At 45.2% G+C, this 24,386-nt stretch overlaps 1 protein-coding gene across 1 annotated transcript in view; it reads right to left on the bottom strand.

Annotated features, from left to right (window-relative positions):
- Window positions 1-24,386, bottom strand: part of RETREG1 (reticulophagy regulator 1) — a 920,991-nt gene that overhangs the window by 19,910 nt on the left and 876,695 nt on the right. The window contains exon 8 of the mRNA XM_069620500.1: window positions 18,373-18,499. Within this exon, the coding sequence (XP_069476601.1) occupies window positions 18,373-18,499 (127 nt within the window). The remainder of the gene's footprint in view (window positions 1-18,372; window positions 18,500-24,386) is intronic.

The following is a 24,386-nucleotide window of genomic DNA, read 5'->3' as shown; positions in this document are numbered from 1 at the left end:
GATCTTATGACCACAAATTCCTTTGCTGTCTCACCCTGGCTGAAATATATGAAATCATTCTTACATAAGCTTGGTTTTGGACACTTTATTGGAAACGAACTGCGAGCAGGCAATACTGACAGAAGAGAGCTAATAGACATAGGGCCTCATTACGAGTCCAGGGGTATCCGCGGCGGTAAAACCGCCTGGTTACCGCCAGACTCGTATTACCATTCCGCCTCCGTGACTCCCGTAAATACCAGGGCGTTACGACCCTGGTGTCCTGGGAATCCAGGAAACTGAATGGTGTAAATCCCCATTCCCATTGAGTCGCATAGGACTCAATGGGAATAGGGAAGTGGAAACACCGGCACCATCTCGTGATGGTGCTGGTGTTTCCACGTCCGCCTGCAGGCGGGAGGTGTTCAACCCGCCAGGTCAGACCTGGCGGGAAGATCACCTCCCGCCTGCAGGACTCGGGATCGGGTCCGGAATTAACAGTGGCGGTGGGTTTACCGCCACTGTTAATTCCGGACCGCCCGACCTGTAATGAGGCCCATAGTCTCTCCTCATAGAGCGAGAATAAGGAGCAAGAGTGAATTTCAGAAGCAAAGCACACAATTTTATTACTGCAACCTTGCCCCTAAAATTGCAAGCCCAGCCTAGGTCCAGTGGTTTGTCACCCCAAGGAAAAGGGCCATGATCATGGCTTTTATACCAAATCTTTTGTTCACTGGGGAAAGGGTGTTTTTGTCATCAACAAATCGCACTGAGCAGACGAGTTGCCTTTGCGGTAAGACTCATAGGAATGGTTTGCTGCACTTCCTGTTTTTCTGTCCTATTTTAGAAAAACTAAAGAAGGAATTTATAATTCCAGTATTAAGAGCGTCCAAGCTTCGGCACGTGCAATTAGCACTCAGATTTGTATTGTCAGTCTCGGACCTGCTGACAGCCCATAATGTATAATCTATACATTGAGCGCGCTCTAACGTTACGCAAACAATTTTTCGAATGAATTTAGCTTATTTTTTGTAGACCGCAAGATTTTGATTGTATCTAAATTAATTTGAGTGTTAATGTATTTCATTGTGTGTTCTTTGATTTGAATTTTTATTTCCAAATATAGATTTTATCTCTCTCTATACTCGTAATAGTTTACCTTTCTTTTTCTTGTATCCATTTGATTGTGCCCTCTTGCTATTGCTCTGCTTGTACAGCGCTCTGTTTCTTCAGAGTTAGGTATGTGCTATACAAGATTAAGCATTTACATACATACTTTTCCACCCTTAAAGTGAGCATGAACATTAAATTGAAGGTCTTTTAAAATAATGCATACACATTTATTGAGATTTCTGTAAATCTGCATCCGTTATTGCCAGCTCGGCTGCTTTCCCATAATGAGGTGGATTCTTGGAATCGCTGTATGCGGTAATGGTGATAACAACAAAAGATTTGCCAGACTCGTAAATGATTACATTTGTTGACAAGGTTTTTTTTTTTAAACAATTTTTTTAACACCACAAACGACCAAATAATAAAACCATGCCATTTCTTACAATGCAACAATACCATGACTTCCGTTTTTCATATCAGGTCCCCCTCCCCACACCCCCTGAGCTTACACCATATCACCAATTCAACATCTACTCTGAGGGTATAGGTTGTACTTCTCCTGTCGAGGAGTCGCTTTCTCCTGCTCCGGTCTGAGCTGGTTCAAACAGCGTTGCCACTAGATGTCTCCAAGCCATCAACATCTCTCCCTAGTCATCACCACTCTGTTGGCTGCCTTGCCCCCACACTGCCGTCTCGGCCTCCACCCATTTTTGTAGGTCGTACCACCACACCTCTACCATCGGCCTTCTGCTGGTTTTCCAACCCACAGCGATCCTGCGCTTAGCAAGGATATAGGCCAGATCCTTGAGCTTGCATACGTGTTTCAGCTTGTGCGGTCTGGGAAAACCACTTATCATGCATTCCCATATGGATTCTATTTCCAGTTTAATATCTTTCTCCAACAGATAATGCGCCACCACCCGCCAAAACCTTGCTATTTCAGGGCATCCCCAGAACATGTGTATCATTCCTGCATTTACTTCTCCACATTTAGGACATGTCTGTATTCCTGCATCTTTAAATCGTGCAATCTTATGTGGTGTCACATACACCCTGTGGGTTGTATACAACTTAATGTGCTGCAACCTCACATTTCTAGATACTTTTTAAATATTTTTGGGCTCTCACCCATGTCCCATCACTCATAGGTTCCCCCGCGTCCTCCTCCCAGTCTCGTCTTAACTGGAGCACTTCTTTGCCAACCCGGGACATAAGCAGCTCATAAATCCGGGAGATCTCATGACCTCCATCTGATACATCATAGATTGTTTCAATGACTGTGTCGGGCTCACCCTCCAGCACTATATCCACCCATGTGTTTTTAACTATCCATACCAGCCTTGTGTACGTGATGTATTGTCCCTGCTGCAGCCCTGTGATTTGCACAAGCACGTCGAATTCCATCACCTTCCCTTTTTGCCACATGTCCCCGACCGTTGCAATACCGTTCGGCTCCCAATGTCTACGGATTATCTTCTGCAGTTGTTCATCCACTCCCCTCAATGTCACGAGTGGTACCTGTGGGGAGCACAGGGCTGGGTTCTCTATAGCCTGACAAGCTCTCTGCCATATTTTCCCTCCCAGTTCCAACATCCCTGTGCATCCCTTCTGTTGTGCTTTTGGCAACCAAATCACGTTCTTTCCGAAAGAATGGGGCGCATTCTGCCTTTAGTACTCTAGATTCTGGTGTCGGGTCATCTGAGAGCCACCTTGCGACATATTGCAGTTGGCTGGCCAGGTAATAAGTCTCAAAGTTTGGCAACCTGATGCCCCCTCTGTCGTATGTGTTTTACAGTTTCCACAATGCTATCCTATGTCTATTGTTGTGCCATATAAATCCCCTACACAGGCTGTGGAGCTTGACAAAGAATCGCTTGGGTATGATATGGGGTATGTTCCCGAAGAAGTGCAACAACCTCGCCAACACCACCATTTGGGGGAGCTTTGCCCAGAATTTCATGCTGCGTTCAATATTAGCCACCGCCCTCTCCGTATTGTGTTTATGTTCAACCTCCGGTGTATGATATATATCGATCCCCAGGTATCTAAAGGTCTCTGTGGCCCATTGTATTTGGAGTGACGGTAGCTCACCCAGTAGTATTCCTTTATATCTGCCCACAGGGAACATACATTCTTGGGGTTCACAGTTATTCCGGAAAACGATGCATATCTATCCATCACTTCCAATATGTATGCTAGGTTTTCTTCCGGGTATCTCAGGTATAACAATACGTCATCAGCATACATAGAGATCAAATGTAGGCCCCCCTTCGTAGGGATCCCCACTTCCTCGTACTGTTGCCTCAAGTATATCGCTAAGGGTTCCAAAGCCAGGATAAACAGCATCGGGGACCACAGGCATCATTGTCTGGTGCCCCTACCAAGTTGCCAGCACTCAGAGGTGATCACGCCCATCTTGACCCGAGCGAGTGGCGCACTATATAACAGATGCACCCACATCAAATATATTGGTCCCATGTCATAGCTTCTTAGAGCCCCCATCAACCAAGGCCATTTGACAGAGTCAAAGGCCTTCACTGTGTCCAATGATATTATTGCCACCTCTTGTGAGTCCTTCCCAGTTTGTTCTATGATATGATGAAGCCTCCTGAGGTTATCAGATATGTTCCTGTGCCGGACATACCCCATCTGATCAGGGTGTACGAGTTTATTAATAACCGGTCTCAACCTGCTCGCCAGCACTGCAGTTAATATTTTGCTATCTTGGTTCAGCACGGACAATGGTCTGTACGACCCACACTCCTCACTGGGCTTGTTGGTTTTAAGGAGTGGGATAAAGATCGCCTCCCTCAGAGATTCTGGCAACACTCCTCTTTCTAGTGCTTCATTCAACATTGCCAGCATCGGGGGAGCAGTTCCGCCCTGTACATTTTATAAAATTCGCTAGGGAGTCCATCTGCCCCCGGGGCCTTGCTAGTGGGTAAGAGCTTGATCACTGCCTCTAGTTCTTCTAAGGTGATCAGGGCCTCCAAGTCCTCCCTTTCCTGTGTCCCCAGTTTGGGAAGGCCAATATCTTCCAATGTGTCTAATATATCCTCGTCTCCCTCCCCTCTCGTGTCAGCGTACAGTTGCTGATAGAACTCTTTAAAGCCATCGTTCAGTTCTTTTTGGGTGTCCAGTGTATGCCCATTTTTGTCTCTAATCGCTGTGATCGGTTGCCTAGGCGTCTCGTCTTTGTACAACCAGACTAGCAGCCTGCCTGGCTTGACACACCCCGCATGCTGTCTTTCTACGTACTTTCTATAATTTAAGTTACACAACCTTCCCCATAGTCCTTCACAATCTTGTTTTAATCTGCCAATACTCTTAATCTCTTCCGTGGAGTGTTCCCCATTGAGCATGATTCCTTCCAGTTTCTCCTCCACTGCGTGTAGCTCTCTAGTGATCTCATCCTGTAGGCCTTTGGATTTGGATATTGCCACTCCCCTCACAACCACCTTAAATGCCTCCCATAGTGTGCCAGCTGATTCCACACTACTCGTATTCAGTTCAAAGTATTCCATTATCTCTTTTCTCATGCCTTCCCTGAACCTTATATCTTTCAAGGCCTCTTCCCTCAGTTTCCATGTCGGTATCCATGCTCTGGGTGGTGAGTACTGCCACTCCATGATCAATAGTGAATGGTCCGATAATACTCTCGCCGTATACTCTGAACCCATGAACTCTCCTGTCAAGCCCGCAGTAGCAAATATGTAGTCCAGCCGCGTGTGTAGGTTCTGTGGTGCTACGTAATGCGAGTATTGTCTGTCCCTCGGGTGGTGCATCCTCCATATATCCGCTAGACCAAAATCCCTCAATAGGACTCCTATGGCCTTGGCTGCAGGGGCAGGCTTGACCATTTTACCATCTGATCTATCCACATTGGGATCTAGTGTACAGTTAAAGTCTCCTCCCCATATAACGTCTCCTCCCATACAAGGGCCAATCTTACTATACAAGGTATTGAAGTACTCCACCGTATCTTGGTTAGGGGCATATGTATTGATGATGCACACCTCTTTATTTTCTACCAGACCTTTAACCAGTACCATCCTCCCATCAGGCTCTATAGTGTTCTGTAACTGCTTAAAGGGGACATGTGGTGCTATCCATGTGATAACCCCTCTGGCGAACACTGAGTACGTCGCTCCTATGGTAAAGCCTCTCCACTTCCTCCCTACAGTGTTAAGTTTCGGCTCCGTGAGGTGGGTTTCCTGTAGTAGGGCATTATCAACTCTCTGCCGTCTGAAGTACATCATTATTTTATTCTGCTTCAAATAGATATTGAGCCCCCTGACGTTCCAAGTGGTATCCTGTTCCTCCCGCCACCCCCCTTGTCTTCCGTTTCATGTGTAATGGTGTATGTGTGTAAGCCGGTTTCGTTAACACCCTATCCAACTCCACCCCCCCTTTTGTCTCCCCCCACCATACCCAACCCCAACTGTTGCCCTCCCCTGTCCCTCATCCGGCCTCCCAAAACTGTTGCCCAGCTCCATCCCTGGATCTCAGGCTACCCCGCATCTAGCCCTTTCTCGGTATACCGATACTCGGTACTCAGCAGGGGGATACCACCCTAAAAGTATCCTGACTAAACTACCTTATCTAAACTACCTATTGGGGGTGAAGTCGTGCTCCTCAGTGTCGCTCCTGTGATATATTGATTCTTGAGTAAAAGTCCACAAATGTTTGTTGTGCCCAACCCAACCAATGTACCCCCTATTATCCTGATTTATATGGCAATATTTCCGACAACCCTCCTACACCTGTCTTATTATGAGAATGATGCTCAGTATCATCCCAACAGTCTCAACGCCAATCAAGGAGGAAACATCGGTTCATTTATCCGTTTCATCCGATGTCCGACCGTCTGCGCCATCTGGGCAGTTCATCCACATCGTGGCATCCTCCGGAGTTTCGAAGAAAAGTGCTTTGGCCCCGTGTAAGATCTTCAGTGTCGCTGGATAGAGCCGTCTGTACTTCAGGCCAGTGTCCCTCAACCGTTTCTTGATTGCCACAAAACTCAGGTGACTCCTCTGTACCAAGAATGTGTAATCCAGATACGCCGTCACTGTCGCCGACGCTCTCCTGATTGTTCCGCCTTTCCGGAAGTGTTCAAGGATCTTCTCCCTATCCTTGTAGCTTAATATTTTGGCTATGATCGGTCGAGGTGGAGCTCCAGGTGGGGGTTTCCTAGTTAGGGCCGTGTGTGCTCTTTCCACTGTGAACCCCTGGGAGAGCGCCCCCGCACCCATTTCCTGCAATATCATGTTTTCAATGTAGTTCGTGGGGTTGGGGTTTTCTTCTCCTTTCGAAGCTCTACGATGCGGATGTTGTTTCTTCTTGCCCTCCCTTTTGCCTCTTCTGTTCTCTTTTCTAGATTGTCCACTTTCTGCCGTAAGATGTGGAACTCCTTGGCGCTCACCGTGCAGGACTCCGTGTTAGCCTTCACTTCCTTCTCCAGCGTTCCCGTTTGTTCAGCTATAGCCCTGACATCTTGTTTTAGGAGATTAACATCCACACTGACCGCGTCGATCTTAGTTTCGAAAGAAGTTTTCAGTGCCGCTATGGTAGCATCGAGTTTGGATTCCCATGCAGACTTCAGCTCAGCTATCGCTTCCAGGATTTGTAGATCTCCTTGCAGTGTTTCCCCCTTCCCGGATGTGGTCTACTCTGATGGGTTAGCCGCTTCCCCGGTTTGGCTTGGTTTAGTAAAAATGTCTAAGGAGGATTGTTTCACCTTTGATTTGACCACTTTGGGGGACATGTTGCCTTTGTAGATTCTTCGCGCGACACCGCTGTGGGCTACCGTCGGTGCGCTTAGTTATGGTTCGCCACACCTGGGTGTGTGGCCACTCGCTTCACCGCTACAGTATCTTAGTAAGGCGTCTCGATGTAGTCTTGTCGCCCCTTAGCCTGCCTGCTTTCATCCACCAAGTCTTGTCACCTGTAGCTTCCTCCTGGTAGGGCCTCCTGGTACTCGTGCGTGTACCTGGGAAGGACCACTCTCTCTAGTCGTATAGCCTCGCACCCATTGGGCTGTGATGTTCCTTTCTGGGACATAGAGTAGTGTTGACTGAGGCTTGATAATATCTTAGCATTGCTTATCCCATCTGCTAGGTGATATTGACATCTGGTAACCTCCACGCTGGCAGTAGCTCTACTGGCACTCTGATTTAGGTTCTCTGATGCTGATGGGCGTCTTATATCTTAACTGGTTGCCGTTAAGCGTTTGTCCGGCTCGCCTTGTGCACTGCCTGGGTCTGACCCTCTGCGTCGGAGCCTGTGTCTATAATATATGTGACCGTTAGCCCTTGACGGTATGTCCTAATGCACTCCGTTGTGGAGTGTTGCCTCTTCAGATCAAGACTGGTGTTGTGTTCTCATCATCTCCGTCAGCTTTTCCAATGTCCTCCGGTGTCGCTGTGTCCCAGACCTCCGTGATTCCTGGTGACTACCCCTTGTGACACCTTGGATCTTATTGTGCTAGGTTGCACAGGTCTGCGTCACTTATGGCTTAATATCCTCGTGGGCCGCTCCTCTGATCGGTTCAGAGCACTCGCCTGGGTTCTGAAGTCTATGTTAGCCCATACAGTCAACGTGTATGCAATGTGTTATCACTGCTTGCATTATCCATGCTGCCTTGTTACTTGGGGAGCAGCCAACGTCTTTAGAAGCAGCATCCGTTGTGTGTTTTCCTGTCATCCATATATTCTCCATTCCACCGAATGCTTTGACAGAGCTGCTAACGTTATGAAAAGCAGCCTCTACTGCATGTTTTGCACGAATCTCCCAACAACCAATCTTCTTTGTTCTTTATAGGGCCATCAACGATTTTATAAGTGGCCTCCAGCATACGGCATCACCAGTACTTTCAGAGCTGCTCCTACAGTGTCACATACTGCCCAGCAGCCCTTCTCGTGTGCAATCTCAGCTCGTCTGCCCCCACCGAAACCAGCACTCGCATCTGAATGTGCAGAGCAACAATGTATCTTCTGCTGCACTTCAGGGTGAGGGCTGTGATTGCTGCGTATGCGATCTGCCTGCCCAGCGATGTAAGACGTATGTGCGGTGCTGTCCTGCACGGCTTACCCTAGTCAGTGTTTATAATTCGGTTCTGGCAGTCAGCCGGGGTATGAACCGCACCAGTCCTCTTCTGATCAGCCTCGCTTCAGGCAATTACTGTCTGTATCACGATCACTCGGCAACGGGTGCTCACTGCATGTAGGGACCGTGGTGGCACTTTCCGCTGGGTGTACCTCGCACAGTTTCGTTTCCCCGCACCATGGGCTTAATTAAAGATGCTTCCTCAGTAGGGCTCCTTTGTTCTCTTCACTTGTACGCCATTTTAGATCCAGACATCACGGAACTCTGCGATTCCAATTATAGCAAGGGCTGTGTCGCCAGCACTTCTCGTGGGCTCCGGACAGTCCTTAGAGAGGCTCCATATTTTAATGTGCATGCACATTTGCTTTCTTGCGCATCAGGCATCTGCATGTGCACCCTTATGACGTATTAATGCAGGATCGTCCGGAGCTCATCTGGGAACACGTCTCTCTACATGGCCCTGTAGCCACGCCCCCCTTTGTTGACAAGGTTAATTCATTTTATACCGTGGACAGCTATCTTGGCGGGTGAACTAGTTTCAGTCGAAAGAATACTATCATATACAGATATTAACAAAAATGGCTCATTGCGCTTAAATTCAAACCTCCATATGGCAGCAAGTAGCACAACATTCAGTCAAGACTGGTCAATAAGTGGCATGCCTTGCCAGCATTTCTAAATACTCATGATCTAGTGCTGCAAACAGGGCAGAGTGATCAGCCGAAGTAGGCCAGGCTACATCGGATGTTTGCTTGTAACATGGCGCTGGCACAGTGGAAATCCTGGCTCCTGTGATTACAACTCTGCAAGGGTTCCCCGGTTATCAAATTCTATTTCCAATGTTACACTGGTTTGTAAGAGCTGAGCATGGGTGTCTTGATTATTCCTGGACTGCTGCATGGGGTTCCTCTCAACCGCCTCATTCCCCCTTCCTCACAGTGATTTACAGACCATACAATGAAATCTTGGCTTATACAGGACAGTGCCAACAATCGATCAATCAATGCTTATTAAACAGCACATATTGAAATATTCGCTACAGCAGGTCAGCTTTAGCTCATCATTCGTGATATGACAGATGTATCCAAAGCTTTTCAGTTATAGATCCTTAATCGCTAACACACAATCCAGCCATAATGTAAGTGCCATAGCACATTTTTTGTCAATTATCAAAGTATTGCCCAAAAAATCTTTACCTGAAGTTTTAAGTGTCTGAGTCCAAAATCTAAACGTTAGCATAAATGGCATGCCGGATAAACATAATGAATTGTGTATTTCATCAATGATTCATACGCCTAAGCTTTGGGGTGATCAACACCATAGTTTGCTGTGAAGTACTGTTTTGCTTGAGGTATTGCCAGAGTAACTGTGTGTCTTCCATGAGAAAAATGTTCTCTCCCACTGTCCTCTTCTACTCCTGGTATGCAACTAGTGTAAATACTACTTTCAGAACTAGTGTTACAATTCTGTGGGTGGAGTGGGTTTAGATGTCCTCTCTTCATAGTTATTGGGGCTAACAGTAACAATTACCTTGTGTCATGAACAAATTGAATTACCTGTGCTGGACTCTGCTGCAGTCCTTTTCCCTGGTTATGGTTCAGTATTTGTGAGTAGGTCTTTTTCCTCTTTCGTTGCTTGCTGTAAAGCTACTGACTTGTGAAATGACTATCTTTTCGTGTAACTCTTTTGCTACTGTATGTTTGTTTTCATATCTAGCCATGTTTAATATTCTCTCAGAGACAGCTGGTAATGGCTTAGTGAGTTAAGCATGTCTTGCAGAGTTCTGTGAGTAACCTGCAGGTCTCGGGTTCAGAACCTGACAGTGTCAGCTTTGGCTTTTACCCTCACAAGGCTGCAATTTAGGTAACCTTAATTTAAGTGGAGTAAATAATGATAGTCACACTGCTACGACACAGCAAAACGGATGACAAGCAATGTATACAAAGGTTATTCTCATTAAGTGTTGCTGGATTGATCAGTTTCAGAAGGGGTTGTTGCTGGGTTGTGGTGGTGCTCTGATTTGTTTTACCCTTAATTTATGTCATACTGCTGATTGTGTGTCACTCCCATAACTATCTACAAGTCTCATAGCAACAGTCTTCACTCTAGGGCCATCCATGGTTGTGTTTGATCCCTTAAATCAGAGGTCTGCAACATTTGGCTCTCCAGATGTTTTGGACTACATCTCCCATCAGCCCCAACCACCATAGTGACTAGTGCAAGATCATGGGCGTTGTAGTCCAATCCATCTGGGGAGCCACAGGTTGCAGACCCCTGCTTTAGAGTGTGCTGCCAGTCAGCTGTTTTGAGCCTATTTTCCTCTAGAGGAACATTTAATTTTCATGAGACACGTCTTGCCTTCCTAATATTATTTGCTGATACACAGACCTGTCACCATGTTGTACTCATTTGTGCCTCAACTAGTCCCTTTGTTGTGTATTTACAGTGCCTAATATAGTCAGACCATGTACAATAAGGTCCAGTCTTGTTGCATGTCATTAAGTGCATTGATTTGCTGGCAGTGCCCCAAGACCAGTTCCGATTCAAATAGTTGCGACCACTGACCTTCATTTGAACTTGGACAGTGCAAGATTAACGTAATATGCCTCTCCAAACTACTATAGTTCAGGTTCCTTGGAACATGCTATTGTCTGTGGTATTTGTCATCGCTGTGAGATCATCAGACAATGGGCCTCATTACAAGTCCAGCGGTAACCCTACTGCTACAACCGGCACATTTTTTGGAACATCTTTTTGGGCAGATTGATGGACTGGGTAAATGAGTACGACGTGTTGGTTCCAACCTAGTTGAGTTTTCAGGAAGGGGTTGGCACAGCACATTGGATCCCAAACTTAAATATGATCTTATCAAAAATCACGGTTCCTAAAGAAAGAAAAGCTTTATGTAGCTTTTATGGACTTGTCACAAGTGTTTGACTCTGTTGATCTATAGTGGCCTGCAGTTCACTAAAGACCCTATTAGAAGAAACTAACTGCCCGTAAATTGTGTAAGATGTCCGCCTCTCTCGTGTTCGGTCTGGTGGGGAAATCGTGGCACAGGACGAGTTTTTGTGTTTGGAATTTCTGATGTCGAGTGTTGCGCGTGAGCCTGTTTGATCTGTTATGTCTGCTCCATGTCTTTCCCGGCCCATCTGTTATGTCTGCTCCATGTCTTTCCCGGCACGGCTCAGGAAACTATGGGAGGGGGAAGTCCTGAAAATGAAAAAAACGAGAGCGATCTGTCCAGAAAGGAGGCTGCCAGGCATTGTGGAGGTGACGGTGTTACCAATGCCTTTATAATGCATAGAACACTTAGGGGATTTAGGGGCAGGGTGCCCTCTTAACGCCCTCGCACTACCTCTGGGAAAGGTTAGGCTGTCTACGCCAGGGTAAGGGGGTGCTTAGTACCACCTGACAGGGTCATGAACCCGAACCTTTCACACACGTTAATTGTTTGCAAAGCAGGGGACAATACTGTCATTAGCAACTGAATGGGGGCGCGTGTACAGTTCAAAGTTACATTCCATGTAGTGGGACATTCCTACACTGTCTGCTCAAGAGGATGGCTTTCATTATCTTTTCAAGAACAAGTAACACTTTCCACCTGCTAACAATTGCAACCTCTCTAAAAACAGAAAGTATTACCAAGTGGAGTTTTTTCAAATCTGAAAACCACCAGTCGAATTTTCTAAATGTATGTTTATATTTTTGTGGGAATTCAACAAGAGCTCGCATCTTACATAACAATAAATTGCTTGACTATAACAAACAATACACAGGTGACTTTATCACAAAAGTATAATCCAGAAGATGAGAGATTAAATATATCTCAAATTGGTCCATGTTCAGTATGATATGCTGTGCCAGTCCTGAATTTTAGGTCCCCATCACAGTGCGTTCTGATGATTGTAGTCCTGTGGCAATAGCGAGAAAATAAAATTACAGATACTGCACTTCATTATAAATTTGTCGGTCCGAAACAACGGTGCGTTTATTCATGTAGCTTCACTGCCCTCTAGTGGTCTTTGGCGTTTACATGCAAACGATAAGTGAATAGTAATCTATTTGATTACAGTATATGCCGAGTAAAGCAAGAGGTTTTGGGGACAAATAAGGAGTTTAATTAAAGGCAGTTGTGGGAGTGGAGTGTTAATTGGGAGGGTGGTAAAAGGGGCAAGGGGGCTTGTCCACCTTTTTACTGTTGCACATGTATATATTGGCTAAGGCCTTTTTTATGTTCAGAGATTTGGGTAAAATTAGGTGTTATGTATTGGAGGTCAGCATTTAGGTAGGAGATCATTTACAGATCATTTCCAGATGTCTTTTAGGTGACATTATAGTAGGTGATTAAAAGACATAGATCGCTTGCTACATATTTTGTAATACTACAGGGTGAATTGTCCCATAGTTTGCTCATGGAACTTGAATTGATGAGCCATGGTCCTCCCCTAACAGAAAAGTGAAATAAATGATTTACTGCAGCATTTGATAGTCAAGGGGCTTGCCTGCATAGGGAGGCAATCCTGCACAATTTATTTCACTATTTCCTTAATTGGCCTAGCCCCTGAAGCCATAGAGAGTCCACCTGCTCCCAGCTGGCGAGTGGGGAGGCGCGGGGATACACTGATCGTGCTTGCCTAGACCCGAGGCTTGCTACCTGGCACATAGCGATTTCGTTCTTCTCCCTTCTCCTTCCCACCAGCCAGGACAAGGGGTGCCACCTGTGCCTGCTGGGGGGACTGGGAAAAGCTCCTGCAGGGCTTAAACCCCCTAGCAGCTTTGTCTGGCACTATGCTCCTCAACCCCACTCGCCGGGCTCTGTTACTCATTTAAGCAGCCTCAGAAGAATGAAAAGGTAGTCATCTGCATAAGTGTGTTTATGTTCTGTGAGGCTGCATGGACTGGCATGATGCATGTGGAACCTAGTGTGCTGAGAGTTCCTAAAGTGACTGCTGGTCCACTGGGAGAGAGACAGGACAGCCTGAAGGATGCTTACTTTCCACTCTCCTACTTCTGAGCTATACCTGTAACCAAGACTTGATAAAGAAGCACTCCTTGGGCACTATCCTGGTCTGGAGTGGTTCCTGCTGCACCCGTCACTTACCTTACGACCAGGGAATACAGCGGAAATGTTTTTCTGGCTCATTTTGATGACATCATTGTGACCTCCACCTTGCACACAGACCACTGTAAGAGGTGTGTTAAGCAACTAAGATTATCCTACAAATTATATCCAAATGAGCTGCGCAGCCGGATTCTCTAATTAAAGATTGGTAAAAAAGGGTTGGTACATAAAAGATGGAATTCCTTTTGGGAAAGCAGAGTGAAATAAAAAGTAAGGCATTTCATTGGGTCTTGTTTCAGCCATGTGTTCCAGAAGTTGGGTTGGACTGCTCACGTGGGGGGGGGGCAAGACCAAGACTGATTTACATATCACGTTGTGGGAAGGCTGCTCAGAGAAATGCTTTTTGGTTTTAGTTTGTCTCCCAAAGTGTGCGAGTATATGCTCAGATTTGGGTCTCATATTTACAACAAGGGGAATCCAGCTCCTTCTCACTGAGGTCAAGGCTGAAACATATGGGGGGGCTACCTGTGTTCCTGTACCGGGACGCATGCGCCCTAACGATTCTGACTAGATTGGTCCCCTGGCGCCGTGTAAAATGACTATTACATTGGTGCTAGGAGCACGACTGCAATGAAAATGGCTGGCCCCCTTCTGTAATGGTGCAGATGGGCTAAAAGCAATTATGGGATGGAAAGTTGCTCAGGGCAATGCTAGTGGTTCTGATTATTTATAAGCTATGACCCATCCCTTTTTAGTTTTGATGGAAGGGGGAGTGTCACGACAAAGGGTAGTCCTAGTCAGAGTTTCACCTGCAGGTACGTACCTAGGATGCCACCATGACATTGCCCGGGTGAACGGTTGAGCCGCAAGGTTCACCTCCAACCCCCTCCCCCCAGTAAATTAAAAAGTTTGCGCCCCTCACTACACCCAATTCTGAATCCAAATCTTTCATCGGAACAAAATAACATACATATTGCACAGCAGTCTGCAACACTCCTCGATTATATGATTTAAGGTTTTGAGCAAGGGGAGGCTGACTCTACACTTTATGCCTCCGATATAACTTTGTTGAATTACTCTCTGGTGTTTCATCTGTTTTATGAGGTAAAAGTACATTAGAGTTATGTTATGTCAGTGTGGCACTTAACAAATAATGTTACGTTTAAGAAAAAGGGTCAATTTAAAAAAAAAACAAAAACGATTTCAATGAGAAAGAGTAGTCTCAGAAACTGTTCCACCCAGACAAATAAGTATTTTTAGTTGATTAGTTTAGTTTACTTTTACATTTTGTTGTACTATCCAAATAATACTTAAAAGCTCATTAGAACATTATAGTCCAAACATATTTGTTTACCGCCTATAGGCCTCTCTCTCTCTGTGCAAGTTTTTGCTAAATTCTGAAACCTGCCGATAGGACTAACACTACCCCCATCCATAGGAATGTTTTGGTTTATACATCCTGCATCATGTGACATAGTAAAGGGCCGCAGAGGAAGACTCTGCAGAAGAGGCAGTCAACTGCTCCAGCGACATGTAAGACTTGCTGAAGGTGGAGACTGGAAAGTGCCTACGTCGCGGTAGGGGCTCTAGAGGTAGCCATGACAACCATCTGTAGAGTATTATACAAACACAACACCCCAAAGGCCTATGCGGGACTCATTGAATTATTATGCAGTGTGATATATAATATGACACACGGTAAGTCTGAGACAAAGAGAATGACTGTACATTTTAATATTGGCCTACCCACCAAGAGGTGGTTGAGGGTGTATACAAAGACATAAGCATAGTTATCTTTCAGAAAGAATTCCCAGAAAATAGACACAAATCACACCCCAAGAAAGAGGGAACATCTACCCCTCAATGTTTCTGGCCACTGACTCAGACATTCCTCAGGGCCACATGTACCTTATAGGTAACAGCATCGTTCAGCGTTTGTACATATTCAGACATACTAACTCTTTCCAACAATCTCTCCCCACAGTATCCAAAACAATCCAATTACCAAGTTCGACGTGAATCAACTTTGGTAAGGGCGTGCCAGGGCTGGCTCTCACCTGCAGAGGGCACACATTATATCTCAGAGGCTTGCATAAGATGTATGCGATGTCCTTACGTCTTAAAGAGTATAGAGTCACTTGCCATAAAATGATAATAACTATTCCAATGTCTGTAGTTTCAAGAAATTAACATATAAAAAAGCTAATTACAACAAACTGCAAATTATTAGGACTACCGTATTGAATGTGTATACCGCAGAAGTAACCACATGAGTAAAATAAAGTAATGATGCTAACTTGGTAGATGACCAACCAATCCCCTACCAGACCTGTACACAATCAAGAGACAGGGTACAACTGGATTGTGGATTGAGGACATTTGAGACCTTCAATGAAGTAATTTGATCATTCAATTGTGTATCCAATATGTTTTGGCCTGAATGTGTAAATCAGGTTGTAAATCTGGGACCCTCTTTCTTTTTTTGCGATGTATGTCCTTTTTCATTCACTCCTTTCTAAAAGATAACTATGGCAATTTTTATGTGTACAGATTTTCGGGGGTTGGACACTATTAAAATGTATAGTTATTCTCTTTCTCTCAAACTTACCCTGTGTCTTATTTTATTATATATCAGATGACATAATAATAATTAAATTAGACAAGCTTATTCTTTTGGGATTTTGTGTTTCTATGATGTTCTTCACCCAGTGATGCCCATATCCTGGTTCCTCGCAATGGCACAGTATACTGTCTGTAGGAGCCAGAGATTATGTAGGTGCTGAGAATATAATACCCACATCGAGCACCAGCATGACCACGCTGATCACCCTCCAATGCACCCAATGGGGAACGGGGAGTAACGGTTGGTGCCCAACCTGTGATCCGGCGGTAATACTGCCGGATGGGTGGGCGCTAATGCAATAAAGTTGGGCGGTATCCCGACTGGGATCTCGGCCAATTTATGATGAGGTCTGTGTCCCGAGTTATTGTTTACAACGGCCCGCCAACATTCCAATATTATAATGGCTAGCAGGAAACCCATACAACTTTAAATCCTAGTTTCTAGCTTTTATTATCTGTGTCTTTCCCTGGCAACTACTAATCAATGGGAAGCTCAGGTTGAGAAAAGCTTGTGGCTTCTCTGGCAGCTGTGCAAGGCCTACTTAAGTTGTGGGGCAGGGAGGTGGTGTCTGAATGAATGCACTGAGATAAAAGTTCCAATCCTGTCCTTGCTGGTACATGGTGGGGCTGCAAAGGGGGCCAGTGCTGCCACAGGCCAGGTGAAGCTTGACCCGGGGGATAGTGTGTGGAGGATTCATTGCCACCCCCATCATGGGAAGCTGGGGCTTGTTACATTGCCACGATTGCTCCTGGCCCTTTAGGGAAATTAAGTGGGAGCAATAATCCCACAGAGCCTGCCATGCCTGTATGCTAGACACCTCTCACGCAGGTGCACAAACAGATGTAAAACCACAGGTTGAAAGAGCATAATCTGAAACAGCGGATTAAGGCGCGCAATCAAACCGTCACCTTCCAAGGACTCCAAACGCATACACCTGAGAATGGATATGTTACTGGAGTCCACCCAGAAGGCAGTGCTTAGGTGTGGCAGGCAGAGAGAGGACTGCCCAAGGGAAGGGACGAGCTAACAGAAAGTCCCACATTAGGCCCGTAAACTATCACCATGGCCGGGAACTTCAGCTAATCCTCTTCACAACTGCCCAACTTTGAAGCTTGCATATGCAACGTGACAGGCACTTGTGGTAGGCCCCAAGTCGACCTCTTCTTTTCCTCTCACTCAGCATTTTGAATATCATGCTGGGCCACGGGCTGGAACTGCTGATCATTAGCAAGGAATACAAGCTCCTGCAGATTTTCTGTGCTTTCTCGTGACAAGTAGAATATATTACACATTAGCACCCGGCAAGAGGGAGCCAGCCAATCAGGTGGCTAGGAATGCGGGCTTAAACCACTGGTGTAAGCCCGCGTTCCAAGCTGCCTGATGGCCTGCTCATCCCGCCACCATCTTCCTCCCAACCCGTCCCCTTTTTTTTATTTTTAATCACCTCCCTGCCCCCAAATTTACCTTATTGCGACGGCACTCGACGCCGCGGCCGCACCTTCCTTTCTGCTCACAATGGCTGCCATGGAAAGGGAGGAGGGGCTCTGTACAAAGCCCCGCCTTCCCTTTCCATGGTGGCCATGTTGTTAAAGGTTTTTCCTTCCTACAAGGGGACGCCGCGGGCATCCCGTTGTATGAAGGAAGAACTTTGTAACCCGGGGTGCTAGTGGCCTGCCATATCGGGTGTTGCTGTCACATTATCACATTACTTTTCTCAGATGCAGAAAGAACAATACTGTAAAAGGGATGTCTGAAAGCACAAATTCACCTTTAAATACAATAGCCAGCGATTACTTAATAGCTGAAATCCAAAGCTACAATACCAATGCGTAGTAGCATTAGAGCCATATCTCGAACCATACCTTACTAGAACGTCCGAACTCGCTTGGAGCGGGGGAAGTAGGATATCATTGCACTGTTGCACCATTCATAATCCTCCCTCTTCCTTCCGCCAAGTGCAATACTCAGGGAAAACAAGGACCACCAAGTCGAGCACCAGAAAGGGATCAGCTCACCCAGCATTCTATAGTGGGTTGTGGACAGATATCCTGGATTTACACTTCATACAGGCTTGCAAGAAAACAAGACAACAAGAAGCAAAAACAGATGGAGGGCTGGTGGCATCATGTAATTCTAGGCAGGTACCTAGCATCATTTCTGCCCTAAAAACACGAAAGCCGAGCCTATTTCAGCCTGGAAGGATATATATACATCGTGGCTCCTACTCTTCCCACAAGTTGAGTGACATTGTTCGCCATTAACATTCCCATTCACACATTCATTTGTTATCATTATTTATTAACAAGGCAGCTGTGTTAACTGCAGCAGAGGGACACAGAACTACACAACGCCCTACACTTTGTCTGCAGGGAGCCAGGCATGCATTCAGTGGATCCGATTGGAGGACTTCCAAGCCCAGAAGCTCTTGCTTTGTATTGCAATGGCGCTCACGTTGCTGTAGCGCTCTAGTCACATAGATATAACGTACCATCAGAGGTGTCCGTCTGCGGAGTGTAGCCCCCTGACAAGTTGAATGTTCCATTGTCCGTCAGAGAGATTTCGGAGGCTTCTGTGTCAGTCACTGACAGCTCCCTTAAAAGACTCGAACAACTGACCTAAGGGGATAAAACAACACATTGGAGAAACAAAATGACACAGACATTTAGAAAAATGATTGAACAGCCCCATCATGCTTGGAAAGTGTGCCACACAAAATTAGGCTACATTTCTCTTCTTGGTTTTTTCTGATGGTCTATTGCCAGCCACCCTTTGTAGTGATGTCGAGACTTTTGCCTTGGGTAGGGCCAGGCATGGATGAAGTGGGTGTAGGGGATGTGGACACTCCAGGGCACCAGTGAAAACTGACATTGTGATGGGCAGGTTTACATGGCTTCAGGTAAAGGCAGGTAAAGAAGGGAATGTAAAGGACATGCGTTGGTTTCCAACATACAGGTGTCATGAATAGCCGTAGGAAGGGCCTTATGCAAGCTAGGGGGAGGTAAAGGGGATGCAAGAGTTAAATTGATAATAACAACAAAGGGAAAAGAAGGAGGAGACTGTGGAGCAGTGAAAGGGAGAGGCGGGAGGTATTGCAGGTTGCAGCGGTAGAGCAAACAGAAAGAAAGGCTACATATAATACAAGGGCAAGCATTGAGACACCAAGAAAGATTAGTACAGGTGAAAGCAAAGAACCCCCACCAGTGTCAAAAACTCAAGATGGACGATAAAATAATAATTATATTAAGCAGAGCTGGGCCGGGGTGTGTGGGGAATCATGGGGGCAATTTGAAAATAACGCTTTGGTGCCCCCTTGCCTGTAGCTGGGAAACCCTGTCTGAAGCAGCGTTGTGGTGCATACTGTAAAAGATTTATGACACGGCACACTCCAGACCAGGACTCTTTCCACTAGCACAGGATGTGGCGGACAATAAAAACGCTTTTCACTTTATTTATTTTGGATTCTACTTTGAGAAGGCACCCAACCCGTCTCACCCCCCGCACCCCTTTACAAACACCCTGGGTCCAACAGACCATGAACCAGGCCGGTGTGTAAAATGAAACATTTATTTATTTTAAAATTCAAATTCAAAATCAAACAAATCAAATTTAGGGCAGCAATCACCAGTGTGGTGATAATATACAGCAAAATGTTATAATACAATTACTTTAACTTTCTGACATCAGATACATCAAGGTAAATATGAATGGAAGCAAGATCACTTTGTCACACTAATAGATAGAAATTATTTTAGGTACTCCCCCTGCAACACTCCCCCAAACCCCTGCTGACTAAATTCTGTGTGGGTGGAAAGGAGTAGCAAGGAGTCACAAGGAAGAGGGACTTTTCTATTCGACCTACCACCCCAGAATGGGAGGCCAAAAACGAAAATGAAAACCTGGAAAAAGGAGCAAAATAGCACACTCGGAGTTCACTGGATAATTAGGGGTCAGTTTACATGTGCAGGAGGACAGATAGGACAATAATTTGTGTGGCTGTACTGAAGAGGCAAGAAAGCTTACAATGTATTGGGCAAGGTACTAAAACTACATGAATACAGATGAGAAAATAGATTTTGTGAAGGAAAGCAATGCAGCAAGGCAAAATTGCAATTTCTTTTTCTACACGGACTTCAAACAAGCAAACAGCTAAGAAAATAGCCAAAACAGTTAAAATCGGAAATCGGTTTTTGTGATGGGGTAAAAAGGCACTGAACAGATAGGATACTGAAGTGAAAGGGGTGACTCTTTATAGGATGGCAGAATGGGTTTCTCTATGGCAATGAAAATCGGATTTTATAATGAAAGCAATCACACGGGCAAAAATCAGTTTTGTTAACAAAATGATTTGTTCTACTGAGACTGTATTTTAGTGCCTAGATTATTAAAGAAAGACAGTGCACGCAAGGACGTTAATTTGCAATTTTAACCAATTTGCGCTGTGTTCCTCTCTATAGGGGAATTAATTAATTTATCTAAAAAATGATACTAAGGACTTACATAGAAGACTGAAATGATTTGAAAAGAATTACGCTAACACAGAGAGACTAACACAGATTCTTCTAAGGACCGGATAAATAGGATTGCTGACAATTTGGGAAATTACTAGGGTTCCTTTGGGATTTTTATAGGATTTGGACAGAATGCAAGGTAACAGAGCAGTGTATGCAGCTTTTGCCACTGGGGAGGGTGATACTTACAAAGTGCACTTGAGTTGGGTAATTTGGTTAGCCAGCCGGGTCTCTGGACAGCGGAGCAAGGATCTGGTCACTGGGCAGCGCCTGGCCTCTCCTTTATGGGAACAGCGGGGCAACAAGGGTCTAGTCACTGTGGACCGCGGGATGCATCAGCTGGGCAGAGGGTCTAGTTGCTGGATTCTTCCAAAGGGATCAGCAGCCTTGCCTCCTTTCTGACTGAATTATTGGGATTAATCTGGTTCTGGGTAGGTGGTTCTGGATAGGAGGTTCTGGATAGGAGGTTCTAGATATGAGGTTCTAGATAGGAGGTTCTAGATAGGTGGTTCTGGATAGGTGGTTCTGCCTGGATCTGGATCAGCTACCTCTGGAGCTGATTTTGGAGTCTTGCAGGGTGAATCTTGAATGTTGAATCCCCTATCCCTCCCTGCCTAGCTCTTGTATAGGCAGAATGACATCAGAGAATTTACAAGGTGGGCGGAAATAATCTGGGCATACCTCTTTGATTAGGATAGGTCAGGCTATTGCTGTTGCCACCTCCTCTGAGCTGATTGGATTGAAGGAAGTGACCTCCCCTTAGGTGTATGCATTTTATGACTCCTTTTGTCCCACAAGCCTAATTTTTCACAAAAGGGAGTTATGGAATACAACTTTATATTTACAATAGTCACCATCATACAAATCAGATAGGCAGATCCCATATTTTACAAGGAATATGCCGGCCCAAACTCCAAGGCTGTGCGATGCTGCTTTGCCCTTTGGGCACCATTTCGCAGTTTTTCCAGGAGAAACATTTTATCTAAAATTCTACAAATGGCTACACATAAGCCTAATAGTGTCTGGCATATTTTCTCTAAATTTAATATCTTTGCCATTTACGCTTTCCCCATAAATGCCTTTTTAATGCCATTCACGTCCACCACATGCCAGGAAGACACACAGTCTTATTTTGCTTGTCCAAAAATTACATTAAAACTGTCATAATCTCACATTACTGCTTATTAAGATTATTGAAATAAATGTCTTAATGTCAAAAGTTATTTAAAGTCTATTGATGGCATTTGTCACTGTATGGGCGGTCCTTCAAATCTCCACAGCCAACCTGCCCCCTCTCTGTCAGTCTGAACAAAAGGGTTACCATGGCGCCCTTTGATCCTGGGCAGTTGAAGCTGAGGAGAGGTGTCAAAGGAATTCACAGTTCTTTGTGACAGTGCTAGTTCTCCCTGGTCCATTGTCCCTTGCTGTAGAAATGCCGGACAGTCTGACGAGGTAGCACATTTCCACACTTTGGCCTTTTCATATTTTGTGGAGGGGATTCCTTTCCCAGCAAGGTTTGGTACCTTTGAAGTGCCTGCCTAGGCCAAACATATTCTGCTTATTTAAAACATTTTTTTTTCTTTTTCTTTTTTTGTTTCACAAAAACCAAGTCTTTTTGGGAAAAAGTATAACACATTTAAACCACCGCAGCCCCACACATAGAACACTATTTCTGTGCGATTATTGGGATAATTTCACATTTAGATTTGAAAAGAGCAGTTTTCTTGCTTTTGCAAAAACTGATTTACACGTGTTCATTTTCTACATGTTGATTTCACAAGATGCAGTTTTCTTTGCATTTGCTTTTTGAAGGCTTTTTATAGCTCTGGTCAGTTTCTGTACACAGGGATACGCTTGAAAAATTGTTTCTTTGTAACTGACGCATAGCAAGAGAGAGAGAACTTTCTTTTGAAGTACTTTGCGTGGGTTAATTTGTTTCTAAAGTGAACGTTAGCCGTGCGGACTGAAAAGAAACTCTCTGCTCTTCACAGACTTTATTTGGTAAAACAATGCTGTTCTGGGAAGGATGGCCTTATTTGATGGTGTTCAAAATGAAATAGATGGGCATGGCTGTGTTTTACTAGAACAAAACTGTGTGATGTTTAAAAAGGAAAGTAGCACCAGTGCAATGTCGTTTTAAATGCAGGACATTACAGAGCAGCTTTGAGTTTTATTTTTCCTTTTTGAATTGAGAGAACAGCAGCACAGAGCCATTCTGCCTTTGAGATATTTTCTTTGGGTTCACATGAAGAAAACAAAATGCAGCCCATTCATGGGGCGGCTATAATCTCCCCCATATGTCCTTAGCAGACAAAAGCACAGCCATTTTTTTGTAACTGCTAAAATGCAGTTTTGTGATGCTGGGGATTTCTGTTGGAGCTGGTAAATATACCCCACAATAGGTTATAAGGGTGATGTTTCCTAATGAAACCCCAATGGGGGATTTCCCTGGTATTATCATGGGGGTTGCATAACATGAGCCCCACGTTTAAATTAATTAATCTCCAAGTATTTTCACTGTCCCCACACCAAACAGCTGAAAGCAGAGTAAAACATGTCTGTGGTAAGGCAACACTTTTGAAGATGTATACCCCACGTTGCTGCTTCATTCTGTGGCAAAAACCTGGGTAAAGCAGCTGAGTGAGGCAGCGAGCAGCTACGGATTATCATGGGTCAGGGTCATTGGCTTCTGCATAGCAGAACAAAGAAAGGCATCCGGCATGGAGCCGGAACCCTAAATGACCACTTAAAATGGTACTGAGATTTAATTGCCACTCAAATGGCCCCCACAACCTGAGAGGTGAAGACCCAATTAAATGATACATTCAAAAGGCCCTGAAAGTGGGCCTGATAATAAGCTTTTATGCAGCGCTTCTAAGATGAGTCATATGTGTTTATTTACCCTAGAATGATGGGGGTTGAGCTGAGCCATTTGAATCATAACTCCGCTATCTTGCCATCTAAGGTGTAATTCACAGACAATAGTTGAGCCTCGGTGGAACTTCCTCGAAATTATCACAATATTGAAGGAGACAACTAGTTAAGCGAAATTAATATTAAAAGCATGTGAGAGGTTGAACCGTATAAGGGGGGAACATGCGAGATGTTGGGAGACAAAATGTTGGCGCCACAAACCGATCCCACAAGAACGGTTCAAAAATCATTCAATAATGTTATTGTGCTTTAGTTAGGGAAGAGGACAGTGTAACGCCTAGGAGTTATCATGGGTGAGATACTCAAACAAAACATTCTAAATAAACTGTGACCAAGTAGTGGACAAAGCAAGTTCTGAGGTTCCCACATCTTTATGTGCAAGGCCCACAGCCCACCCCTTCAATGGCCACTGGTAAATACATTGCTTCTCTGCCATTTATTTGGCTTTAGAGCCCTTCCTTTCCCTCAGGGGGGCCCCTACCATTTGTTTTGCAGAGTAGTCGTTAGCTATGCTGCGGGACGTGAACTACTTGACCTTGTTTTGTTGGCACAACAAGCCCTGTTGTCTGGCAGCGTCATGGTGTTGCCAAGCATCCACATTTATGTGGCAGGTATGTGGCCATGTCCCACCTACGCTGTCGGGGTCTGGCACAGCATAACAACATGCCAGCATTGCCAACATTCAGTGTTCGATCTTTGCCATGCTCCAATACCTGCTTGCCCTCTGGGGTGTACAACACGTTGGGCTCTGCAGATCTCTTGGCTTCTTTCTGGAGTAATCTTTCAGGGCTGCCTCGCACACTCAGTCAGTGTGGACTTTTCTTTCCTAGGTCGTGTGCCAGCCTTTTTTTTCTCTCTTCCTTCCCCCTTGGTTCTCTGAGGCTACTGTCTCTCCTCTCATTCGGGCACCTTTCTCTCTTCCTTGTTGTTCTGTTGACTGCTTCCTCTTCCGGATTTCCTTAACACCAGTTCTCTGTCTCCTGTTGGCGTTATCCTTCTGGACACACCTGCGATTTATCATTCAGCAGTTCCCGATTTCCTGCCTCTACAACGTTTCCTT

This window comes from Ambystoma mexicanum, chromosome 5q (genome assembly GCF_040938575.1).
Source record: "Ambystoma mexicanum isolate Mex_15411 chromosome 5q, UKY_AmexF1_1, whole genome shotgun sequence".
Lineage (NCBI taxonomy): Eukaryota > Metazoa > Chordata > Amphibia > Caudata > Ambystomatidae > Ambystoma > Ambystoma mexicanum.
The sequence above is the reverse complement of the archived record's forward strand: the minus strand, read 5'-3'. Positions and strand labels throughout refer to the sequence as shown.